This window comes from Micropterus dolomieu, linkage group LG17 (genome assembly GCF_021292245.1).
Source record: "Micropterus dolomieu isolate WLL.071019.BEF.003 ecotype Adirondacks linkage group LG17, ASM2129224v1, whole genome shotgun sequence".
Lineage (NCBI taxonomy): Eukaryota > Metazoa > Chordata > Actinopteri > Centrarchiformes > Centrarchidae > Micropterus > Micropterus dolomieu.
The window spans coordinates 38,566,157-38,578,672 of NC_060166.1; the positions used below are offsets into that span (position 1 = coordinate 38,566,157).

A 12,516-nucleotide genomic window follows, 5' to 3' on the forward strand; every position below is an offset into this window, starting at 1 on the left:
CTCTCCCTCTCCTACTCCTCCCTCTCCCTCTCCTACTCCTCCCTCTCCCCCTCCTCCTCCTCCTCCTCCCCCTCCTCCTCCTGCTGAAATATTATTTGACAGTCAGCTGTTGATTAAAAACACATGTTGATACAACTACACGTTATGGTTCTGAATAATAACCCAAATTAGTCGTTATCTGAAAAATGTGTGGTAAAGAGGAATAGTGTTTAGAGTTTAGAGAGATCGTTGTGCTCTTTGATTAATTGTTTTGTTAGTTCAAAAGCCTGATTACAGTGTTTAAGCAATCTAGAAAAACTGTAAAACACACACCGTCCCGCTGCCCCAAATACTCACTAAAGCACCACATGTGGATTCATCAGCCGCTGAAAATAGTCCCCAACAAAGACACTGTTTCCTCCTGTTTGCTTGATAAAAACTAGAGCGAGCAGCTGCTTTAGGAACCGACCCTTTCTGTGCATTAAACTATGTATTTGCGAGGTGTTTTTCAAACGAGGGACCAAGAGGCAGAGAGCTCAGAGCTACATACAGGAAGTCGGACATTGCTGAGAGACAGACTAACACATTGTTGGCTATGCACATGAGATTTGATGACAAGAATAGAAATATAGAAAAACACAAGCACAAATACACACTGCATTTCAGAACGTTTTTAACAAATTATGCTTTAAAAAAGTGGTGGGGACAAAGTCAGCCATTTCAGAAAGTGCTGGGGACATGTCCCCAGCGTCCCCAGTGTCCCCAGCGTAAATGACACCTATGTGGAAACTATAAATTCTCTGCATCAGCGTCGCCAGGTAATTTTTCTCGTCTCATCGAGGCTCTGTGTCTAAAGGGGGCGGCCTACCACCATATCAGCACAGCAGTACCGCAGGGGAAAGCAGGTAGATTTAGTTCAAATATTATGACTTCACTCTCATTAGATGTTTTATTCCCGTAATATTACGACTTTTGTCTCAAAAAATTATTCTGCAACTGTCAGAGAACACAGATCTGTGCCAGAGAATCTGACCTGCTGAAAAACAGGAGCTATTAAAAGTCCAGGAGTTTATAACTGAATTAAAATGAATGAATGTATCATTGAGGTGAAAAAGTGCCACATAACATATGTGACAGCGGCACAGAATGCTCGAGAGCCGTTCTGCATTATATTACTCATTATCTTACTATATTTCTATATTCTGAATTGTCACCAGGATTTTGTGAATTTTGTGTTTCCTTTTATAAAATTAAAGACATTTCCTCAATAAATTGGTGCAGACCCCCAGACTCCCCCACACAATTAATATTATTTGTGTTAATTATTATCAGTAGTAATTATAAAAATCAGAATAATGTATTGGTACATTATACATAATTAAATTGTAGCTCATTTTTTATGGGTAAAGTCGGTAAAAGGTTCAGTTTCACAAAAGACTAACAAAGGCTACGGGGTAAAAACATGAATGATTCTTGCCTTGGCTAAGCCCCCAATATTTCAAGCTTTTTTAGTTTTAGTCTTGATGATTATAGTTTAAATCGTAGAATATCCCCAAAAAATTATAGAATTTTAGAATAAAGAATTTATAACACAGAAATGTCGACCTGAAAAGAGCTCTAATGAACACCTGCAAAGGTTTCCTAAGGCTTTAACCTCTCAGTCTGGTTCTGGTGCTCACAATAAACTTTCCCACGATATTCAGAGATGCACCTGTACAGTATGTGCGCTAGAACCTGAGAGTCACTCCAGTTATTCAGCAGGTATTCTGAAGTGACTAAGGGTCTCTTCGCTCTGTTTGTCCATTTAGAGCCACCAGAGCTGCTGATGTACACGCCTGAGAAGTCCAGGAAAAGTCTGCCGCTTCTGCTGGAGGGAAACCTGCCGTATAGACGCACCAGGAGACAGTCAGGTAGGCAGAGAGCTCATTTAAAGCAATTGTAGAAACAGTCCACAGCATGCCTGAGGACGGCTACCAACTCGCCTTCAGTCAACTGCTCAGGGCTCACACAACCCACGCTTCAGACTTTTCGTTCATCCTTCATATCCAGATGTTTAGCTGTGATGCAAAGTTGTGAGATTATAATTATTTTCCTCCTGATAACTGAGAAAAAAAAACTTCCCTCTATAATTTCAAACCAGCATTAAGTGGTGTTGTTATAAGAAACATTCTGATTCCATAATCCTGAGCCAACAGAGCAGATAAAGTTGTTTCTTTTACAGCTCCAGCTAAAGACATCGAAGCAGCGTTTCATCCCAATGGTGAGAACATTTCCTCTAAGGTCACATTCACAATTCAGACAATCACACTACTGAGGCAGATCCCTTCAGTAAATGAACTCTTTATAGATTAATGAATGATGTTTTTGGCAGTGAGTTCAGGGTTTAGTTTTGGCACTGATCTCCGAATACAAAACTGAGCCACTGAACTTGTAAAAACAAGGCATCACAGAAAATGAGATTTACTTAGTTGTGGAATGGAAGCCAAGTTCCTGTCAAACATCTTGATAACATCTCCGTCTCCCACCCATCTGTTCTTCACACACCTCCTCCCTTCTCCCTCCGCCGACTCCTGTCTACAAACCGGGGGAATCCTGCAGCTTTGAAGGTAAGACAGTGTTTCAGCACTTTCATGTTCTATTGACTGTGAAAAGGTCCTGCTATATCAATATCTGTTCTTGGATGAAGCAATAGCTGTCAATCACAGACTGAGGTGGTGACGTACAGGGAGCCTCACAACAGTGGCGGTCTGGCCAACTGGAGTCCCGGTGGGCCGTTCAACCTCAGGGCCGGTGGGCCGCCTTCCTTAGCCTGTACTTTTTTACTAATAATGAAAAAGTAGTCAGAAGGTTGAGAAACACGGGCCAACCCCCCTTCTCCCCAGGCCTGTTTCCATATGAAGGTCTACGCAGCCCTTAGCCCCGCCCATCTCACTCACACACCAGAGACACTGACAGTTGGAAAATGAGCATACAAACAACTGAACATGGAAAAGCTGAGTAATGCAAGTACATGTAAAAAAGTTGCCGACCCCTGTTCCCGGGCGAAAGATTAGACAGCGAAGCCACAGATAGTGCAGCTGAACAGTGCAGTGTTCATTATCCAGCCCATGCTTTCCTCCAGACAGTGTCTCTGTATGACCCTGGACTGTGTGTGAGGCCGTTTGGATGTGGAGAAGAACACAGCGTATTATTTAACATCCTGTTGGCTTGTCGGGAGATTTAAACATGAGGTAATGCTGCTGTGGCTCGTAAATGCGCACAGCGTCTCTCTTGATGGGGAGACGCTTCACCCTATTTCACCCAAAACTCTGCCTGCACACAGCGGCGCTCTCTCGTTGTCATGTGCTTCTGGTGTTTCCCCAGGTCTGGACACTGACCATCGATGGGGAAACAGTTTCTCAACTTGAAATGAGGGTTGCGATGGTGTAATCAGCTGCGTCCACATGGTCCTAAAGCCTTCATTTAAGTTGAGCTTGTTACCAATGATTTTTATTAATAGGCTAAAGTCTACATATAACTACGGAGGTCCGGGCCTTAGTGACAACTAAAAACTGATAGTTTTACCAATAATCCATGCTATTCTGAGGTACTTTTTTGTAATTAAGTACCAAAAACAAAGTCATGTAAATGTTTTTAAAAAGTGAAAACAGCAAATTCATAGAAACAAATATATATTAGCCTTATCATTGTCACGCCCGGGTCTCTCTGCTGTGCGGAGATTGGTGTATTCTTGTAGGGAGCACCGTGGTCAGTATCTAAACACGAAAAACCTTCCTCTTTAAATATATTCTACTTTCCCACAATAGTTACTGGGATGTATTCCCTGTTTAGACAAGATCTGGGGATAGACATATCCAACACATTCTCATCTCAGGACGTCAAATAGCAAGGCTTTGAGAAAGCCTGACAAAGCGTCGGTATTTGATGCAGAAGGTACCCCTCAGCATCATAAAGAAACGCCTTTTGGATTATGTAGACTTCAACTTCCGTATTAAATGCCTTTAGGTTCAGAAAAAGATCTTGGTTTTGATTAGGTTTAGAAAACATCCTGGTTTTAGTTATGTTCCAAAACTACTTTAGGGTTTAGGAAAAGATCATTTTTTGGATTGAAATTAGCACAATCATTGACACTGAATGGCTTACATTGGAGTTACTTGAAAACCCATGGTGTTTCAAACGGACTCTGAAGGGTAGCTTGTGTGTCAAATACCAATGGTTTGTCAGGCTTTCTCAAAGCATTGGTATTTGACGCCTTGAGATGACACCGGGCTCACATATCACAGGAAAGGACCATTTGATAAAGGACATCTAAAGGATATCATTTACAGAGGAAAATGAAGCTTCACTGAGGTGGGATTGTAAAAATAAATTTATGATGAGTTTGCCTAAAATCTAGGACTGGACTGGGGAATTGACCGGGGTTGGGAATCATTAAAAGTGGCCTTGTTTTCATGCTGTCTGCGTGGCTGGATGTTGTTTGTGCAGCAGGCGGGCAGTGAGGGTGAGCTTTGCCAGGCAGACAGTCTGGGCTCAGCAGGCAGCAGCAGCACACTCGCGTCCTCCGTCATCGAGGTGGAGGTCAACAGGCCCGAGCCAGGCCTGATGCCACAGCTGCGACCAAATCCAGGAGAAGAGGTATTTTACTGTGACAGGAATGAGGTATGGCGTTAGGTTACATTAGATGAAATTAGATTATATGGAGCATTACATTTGAGGAGATTGTATTAGATTAGAAGTGACATAACGTGACTTCACTTCATATTATATTAGATTAGATTGGAGTTGACATGCCATTCTGTAAGCTTTGATTACCCCTTGCATTTCTGCATCAAAGGAGGCTGACTGAGATGTAACTTTGACTCAATCTGACAATCTGTAAAATGTATTGCTGGAACAATGTGAAATTGTAAAAATTTGTAAACTTGAATTTGACTTAATTAACTTGAACTACAGTTGTAGGATGTAAAAAGACATTTACTTGTTTAATACTACTACTACTACTAATAATAATAATAACAATATCCTGTTGTATTCATATGTATTCTTTTCCATTCTATTCAAATGAGCAGGAAGAGGAAGAAGAGGAGTTGTCCCCCCTCAGCCCTCCTCCCACCCTGTCCATCACAGAAGAGATCCTGGAGTTCATTAACCAAAGTAGAGCCAGGGAAGGACTCACTGCCATTCACACTGACACAATGGTGAGAATACACTCTGCTCTATATATAACATAAAAGATTCAACCCTACTCAAAAATGTTATTACCTGATCCACTAATACACAATTTCAATTTGTTTTCTGCTGTACCATCTATAATCCATTTTAATCTGATGGACAAAAGTAATTTATAAACAAACCATTTAAAGTTCTGATTGCAGCCCCTAGGGGCTGTTATGTACTTAAAACACCAACATGTAAAGGTTTTGTACAAAATGAACAAACAAACATTTTTGTTGTTCTTAAAGTCTCATCAGTAGTGGTACAAAAAATCAGCATTTGTCCTGAAAGGACCGAAATCCATTAAAGCTAAGGTTTGTCATCTGGGGAGCAAGAATGGGCTCTGCAAATTTAATGAAAATCTGCCATTTAGGTAGTGATACTTGTTCTATGACAGTGCTTGATTGTAGAATTTGTGGAAGGACATGGGGACACCAACACCATTACTCCCCTTGAGATGGATTGAACTGGCCAGTAATATTCAAGATTACTTGGTCTAAAGCAAAAACAAACACATTCTCATTTTTTTCCTGGTGCATTGCTAAAGCAAGCCATGTTTTTATTGACTTAATGAAATAGTGATATCCAAGATCCCAATTTTTAGACTATTATATACGTAATATTTGTAATGATAATAATAACATATTTTTATAGCGGCTTTCACAGGACCCAAGGACGCTTTACACATAACCACAGAGAGAACAATACAAGTCATTCAGGGTTGAATGCCTTTGTGAAGAGGTGGAGTTTTAGGAGTTGTTTGAAGATGTCCAGAGAGGGAGCATTTCAGATCTCTGTGGGGAAGGAGTTCCAGAGGGTGGGGGCTGTGACGCTGAAGGCTCTGTCACCAAAAGTTCGTAGTCTGGTGTTGGGGACAGAGAGCAGGCCCTTGTCGGTGGACCGCAGTTTCCATGAGGGGTTGTAGGGGTGGAGAAGGTCCAGTAGGTACTGGGGTGCAGTGGCATGAAGAGATTTATAGGTGAGGAGTAGGATTTTGTAGGTGATGTGGAATTTGACTGCGAGCCAATGAAGCTGAGTGAGGATTGGGGTGATGTGCTGCCACGTCCGAGTGAGGGTGTGAACCCTGGCAGTCGAGTTCTGCACATTTTGTAGCCTGTCCAGGACCTTGCTGGGTACCCCATATAGGACCCCATTGCAGTAGTCCAAGCGGGAGGTGATGAAGGCATGGATGAGTGACTCTGCCACAGAGTCTGAGAGTGAAAGTCGAAGTGTGTTTGAGGTGGTAGAAGGCAGACTTGGTAATGAGTTTGATATGTGACTGGAAGGAAAGGGTGGAGTCCAAAATTACACCAAGGTTGCGGACTTCTTGGGATGGAGAGATGAAGCAACCATCCACTTTGAGGAATAGATCACCTATCCTCTTGGGAGCCACTACCAGTAGCTCTGTTTTGCTGCTGTTTAGTTTGAGTAGGTTAGAAGACATCCGGGTTATTATTTCATTCAGACAGACTGATGAATTTCCTCCAAAGGGTCTGTGTTACGCCCGGCCTAAGGGAAGCCTGAGCGCAACATGATGTCTCCTCTCTTGTCCCCACTCCCCATAAATCATCAAAGGGCTACGGGATATTCTGTGGGTTAATGTTAGATTTATTCACAGATGGTATAGAAAACCAAGACATCAGGGAGAGCTAGGCCAAAACAACAAACAAAACCACCTTTTCCCATCCCAATAATTAATCCGACAACGTAAAACGTAAAAGTAAAATACAAAAGGAAACAAAAAATACTTAACCTGAATCCCTGGCCAGAAAACAGGAGAAAACAATATTCAAAATAAATGGCAGCTCATTACACCGCTAACTTCCAGCACATAGGTGAAATACAGTATAGGCTATAATACACCAGGAGGTTTGCCCCAGAGCACCCCGTCTGGCTGGGGAGGTAGGGGAATGGGAGGAGAGAGCGGGCGGCCTCCACACAGGTTCCTTTATACAGGAAATCCTCCAGCCCAATCCGCTGTCCACCACCTGTAACACAGACAAACAAAACGGCTCCTCCCTCGGGTAGGGAGGGTAACAGCAGGCACATAACAGCAGGCAGAAATACACATCATTGAGACTCACATCCAAACCAATATGACTCCAGGTCATAATAGTCTGTTACTACAACTAATATTGATACCAAAGTAGAGTCATTTTTAAACACTGTGGTCTTACTTTTCTTGCAGGAGCAGGTTCTGGATCAGCCCAAAGAAAGTCAGCCTCCATCTAACCAGACAAACTTCACCTGCCCACTGCCCCCAGTTGCCTGCCCCTCCAGCCCAGAGCAAAGACCCACAAACCAACAGGAGCAGGAAAGAGTAGAAATGGAGAACAACGGAACCCTCCGAAGTCAGACCGGTGGCTCTGCAGAGGAAGATGGACTTGAAAATCAAACTACAAATGAAGTTCAAGAAATTCCAGAGGCAACAAGTCAAGTGGAAAAGGAAGTGGAGGAGGATGGAAAGACACAAGGAGAAGTGGTAGAGAAAGAGAAAGAAGAGAAGAAAACAACAGATGAAGAAGAGGAAGAGAGTATCATTCCTGCCCCGACATCAGATCCCCCTATCTCAGTAGAGAAAGAAATAGAAAACAGTAGCAGTTGTCACTTACCCAGGGAAGAGGCAAATACTAAGGCCAACACTTCCTCCCCAAATCCAGATCTCCATCATCACCACATACTGAGACGCCAGCCACCCACAAGAGGCTCCCACCTAACCAAACGTGACAAGAAGATTATTGAAAAGATCAGGAGTTACTATGAGGCAGCAGCCGAGGCCGAAGAGGACGAGCACGAGGAAGAGGAGGATGAACAGGGAGAAGGTGTGGCATCAAGAAGGAGGAGCAGTTTCTCACAAATCCCATCTGGTTTAGTGAAGGATTCGGTATCACGCTTTGATGTGGGTGGACAGCAATGTGCGCCAGAAGGTGGACAATCCAAGTGTGAAACAACTGAAGCAACCAACAGTGAGGTTCATCAAGAGACCGAGCTCTATTCCCCTACTGGTCCCATCTCTTTCCCTACTCCACTCTCAGCAGATGCATATAATGATGGACAGGTAGATAAACCAATCAACTTCCTGGACATTGATACAGAGGACCAAATAAAGTCACCAACCTCCACCGTGATGCAGGACAAGAAGACCCCAGACCAAGCGGGTCTGAATCTGCAGTTGAACCCAAACAGGCCTGTTGCGGAAGAGGCTGAGATACAAGACAAAAATGAAAAGGTCTGTAAAGGACCACTGGAGGAAGCGCTAGAAGAAAGACAAGAGGGAAAGACAAGTGTTGTGACTACTGGGCAGCAAGATGGAAATTCACTGGAAGGAGAAGGACCATCTCCTACCAAACAGTACAAGTGCAGAGATGAAACAACCAAAACCGGTGCTGGAAACCAAGCTGTTACGAATGGCCATGAACCTAAACAAGTAGGCCCAGCAGAACCAAATAGAAGTCACAAAGAACCCTCTACACCTCTGCCACCTACAGAACAATGTAAAAAAACTGAGACCAAAACTCAGTCCTCTTGGAATAGAACCAAACAGAGGGACTTGGCTAAGACCTGCGGGAACCTTGAGGGTCTTCCCAGTCAGATAAAAGTGGGTAGATGGTCCCGCCACTCTAGAATTGTCACTGCTAACCGGGCCTTGTTTGAGGGCATGGGATCAGATGTAGCCGGTATTGGGTTATTTGAGGCAAGCCCTGTGGTGGATCCTGTGCTGATGGAAAACTCAGAGCGTATTCTGAGCAAGGTCCAAACATTGGCCCGGATGTACAGTGCCAAAGCAAGTACCATGAAGGTCCCACTGCATCAGAAACGGGCCAGCGCTGTACGGAACCCATCATGGGGCTCAGGTAGACTGTCTGGACACTCAATGGAGACCCAAACTAAAAGCCAGACTCAAGTTCTATCTCAGACTCAAATACAGATCCCAACTGAGTCCCAACAGCAAACACATTACAAAAGGGAAATCAATCCATCAGATACCAGTGCAGAAACCAAATATGGAACCCAAACTCTCTCAGAAGCCAAAGTTCAGAGCCAAACCATAACACAAACTAGGCAGCAGTTGCAGATCCAACCCAAAAGCCAGATGTGGGGTCAGACACAGAACCAGACCGAGACTCAAAGCCAGTACCAGACCCAAACCATGAGCCAGGATTACCAAACGATCCAGGAGGAGAGGATGATAAAGACAGCGGAGAGCCTGACAAATGGTAGGTTGGCCTTTTTAAAATATCTTCCAAGATACAATGACTTGGGGGTTTCTTTGAGATTCAGTAGCCAAGATAATTTCGCTCTAGACTAAAGTGGTGGACAGTCAGACTGGCCAGAGCAATGCTGCTACACGACTAACAACTGATTTCTTTGCAATCAGTTACAGTCCATTACTAAAATACTTGTTCTCTGTTGTTCTCCTCTAGATTTCCCGCAGACAGTGATGGCCCCCTGTGAGCCTCTGCTGTTTGTCAAAGAGCAGCTGACCCTGGCCTGCCACCAACAGACAAATGGATTCAACCTCTCCAGGCCCAGAGACTTCATCTCTGCCCTGACTAAAGAAAGAGACTCCAGTGTGAGCTGTAGATCAGGCGACAACTCCAAGGTTTCCACCACGCCTGGAGAAAATCCTTCCACTTCGCTAAGAGATCCGTCATCCAATCAGGCCCAGGCTAACAGCTCCAGCTCCGGGTACACCGCCACTGACACCTCCTTGGCTTCTACAGAATCCAGACATCACATAAGAACACAACCTGAAGATCAGCATTCCAGTTTGTGCTGCTCTGCCAGGAACAGCCCCTTGACATCAACTATGACCTTGGATTCTACAGTCACCAAGTTCAGGGACTACAGCTCTACCTCGTCCACAAGGAGAGGCAAACCCGTAAATCAAAATGGGGAGGTTTACTCGGATACTGAGGACACAGAGAAAAGAGAAGGGTGAGTGGATATTATTTACAGAAATGGTTGGTATATGACAAAACAGCAAGATGAGCTCAAAATAAAGGAAGTAATGTAAATGTCTGGCATATTGGGAGTTAAGGTGATACATTATGCTATGTGCAGTGCTTGTAAAGCCCTTTTGACCACGGCAAGTGTGATAGGATGATAGACCTATTACCGAACAAATAAAACATCTTTAGAACTTTCTAAAAAAAAACACATTTCCCAAATGTTTACTTAAACACATTGGAGGAAGAAAAATTGGCAAGAGAGGCCTAGCTTTTTGTGGGAAAATGTTAACAAGACAGAGTTTGGCAGGTCTCCTATTCTCAGAGTTTGTATGTAAGCAACAATTGTTGCCTATTAGGTGAACTGCAGCTTAAGAAATTCTTGTGCTAATTTCAGCATTACATACACTTATATGTCACTATCCTGTATATGATCATTTTCTGTAATTTCACAGTACAAATCTTCATCATTGTGTTTTTCAGTCTGGACTTATTATATTCTAAAGACTCTGTTTGGTTCTGCTACTGATTGTTTGCAGGTTGGAGCTGAGTCTGGGATGCCCTGTTTACTCCGTCAGAGAAGACTCAACATCTGTAAACATTACCCAGCCAGCACACTCTGAGCCAAGTCTCTCTGGTCACAGCATTTCACGGTGGGAACTGGATTCATATAAGCAGGATATATCAGCTGCACAAGAAGACAAACCAGAATACAACATTTCCACAGGACACACTGACAACAAAGATTTTCTAAAGATCTTTACTAAAGATGTGCAGAGTGTTCACACAGGGCCTGAAAACGTGGTTTGTTCAGTACACATGGATGGAAACACCTCCTCAGGAGAGCTGGGACTGACTGTAGCTTGTACACAGAGTCAGGCTCCAACAGAGTACTACAGATCCACGATGCCTCACCCAGGGCTGGCTGGAGATCAGGCCCAGAGGGAAACACTTTGCCTGCTGGAGGGAGGCGCCACAATCCTGGGGTCCTCTGGAGGTCCAAAGAAAGATGAGCTCCCAACTGAGCAGATTAAATTAAATGAGACCAATGATTCTTTTTCACAAACTAGGATGATTCTGCAAGGTTCAGCATTGATCTTTACAGATCCACCTCATTACAGATCCTTAGGAGAACTGGTAATTCCACCACCCCTGAGTGAGCCTTCGCACAAGACCGTTGACCCCTCACAGGTTACTAGTCATACATTGACAGAAACCCCAGAGGATCACAAAGCAAGAGTACAAGCAGCACCAAGACCATGGTCATCTGCTCAAAACTCTGAATCAAATCTTTCTGAACCACGCCCTCCATCGGCTCAGTCTACAGACTTTCTACCAACATTCATCAGCCAGAGGCCATCAGACATACCCGCTACAATGGGTAAACTGGCTCAGTCTACCACCAGGAATGTCAAAAACACCTCTCCATTCGAACATAGGTATGTCTGCATCAGATTAAAATACAATATGTTTGAAATAGTACCAGCTGCTTCTTAACGGCTGTTTACTATCAGGAGACAGAAAGAAAATGTTCCATAAAGGGACTTACTAATTTGCATATACTCGCTAAAACCCAGCCCTGTTCTGACATAAGAGGAACAAGCCCAGACTTAACACCACACTTAACATTGTTAACCTTAAAACATCATTATAATTTCCTCTATTGGAGTTTAAAATAAACAGCTGAGCAATCCAAATGCAGTTTGGGCCATTGTTTTGTGGTTTGGCTCCTGTGCAAACCTTTTGTGTAAACTATTTTACATTGTCCCTATTTATATCCTCTTTTCTTTTGGTAAAGCTCATTGTTAAATGTGGAAGCCTATCACCTTTTTATCAGACTGTGATTTGTTTGGTTTTGTGATAAAGGAAAACAAAAGTCAGCCAAGCATAAAGCGTATAAAGCGTGTGCCTAAGGGCTCTTCTGAACTGTTAGAACTTTGTTCATGTCAGAGAGTATAGCACAGGATGGAATTCGCCTTGGCTTGTTATCGGTAGGAATTTGCCATCGGCTAAATCATTGGATTTCAACTAACTGCGTGTGGGCTAAAAGCATGTTTTGTCAAACCAATGGAAAATTAGCTGGCAGAAAACACAAATAAACAGCATAGAAGTTGAGAGCAGTTTTTGGCCTCTAAATGGAGAACTTAACCTTTTGAGTCCTAGGTAGTCCTAGCCAAAATGTTTACTCTTTTACTGTTCTCTTTTATTAACTTATTTAAATCAGCTGCCATCCACCAAAAGTGGTTAAGCAGCATCAGCCTGTGAACAGCAGGGTTGTTTCAGGTGTGTGAATCCACAGCTGTAACACTCAGGCTAGAAGCAGTTGGTGAGCTGGCTAGTTCACCAACTTTAACTTGCTAGTAGAGATAAGCAG

At 43.4% G+C, this 12,516-nt stretch overlaps 1 protein-coding gene across 3 annotated transcripts in view; it reads left to right on the forward strand.

Moving 5' to 3' along the window:
• The window catches only part of plekhg2 (pleckstrin homology domain containing, family G (with RhoGef domain) member 2), a 111,612-nt gene that overhangs the window by 92,841 nt on the left and 6,255 nt on the right, over positions 1-12,516 (forward strand). The window contains exons 13-20 of one of the 3 annotated variants that reach the window (XM_046073374.1): positions 1,788-1,889; positions 2,201-2,239; positions 2,578-2,585; positions 4,465-4,614; positions 5,046-5,177; positions 7,382-9,410; positions 9,618-10,131; positions 10,682-11,581. In XM_046073374.1, the coding sequence (XP_045929330.1) occupies positions 1,788-1,889; positions 2,201-2,239; positions 2,578-2,585; positions 4,465-4,614; positions 5,046-5,177; positions 7,382-9,410; positions 9,618-10,131; positions 10,682-11,581 (3,874 nt within the window). The remainder of the gene's footprint in view (positions 1-1,787; positions 1,890-2,200; positions 2,240-2,577; positions 2,586-4,464; positions 4,615-5,045; positions 5,178-7,381; positions 9,411-9,617; positions 10,132-10,681; positions 11,582-12,516) is intronic. The other 2 variants (XM_046073376.1, XM_046073377.1) reach the window with 2 other exon arrangements.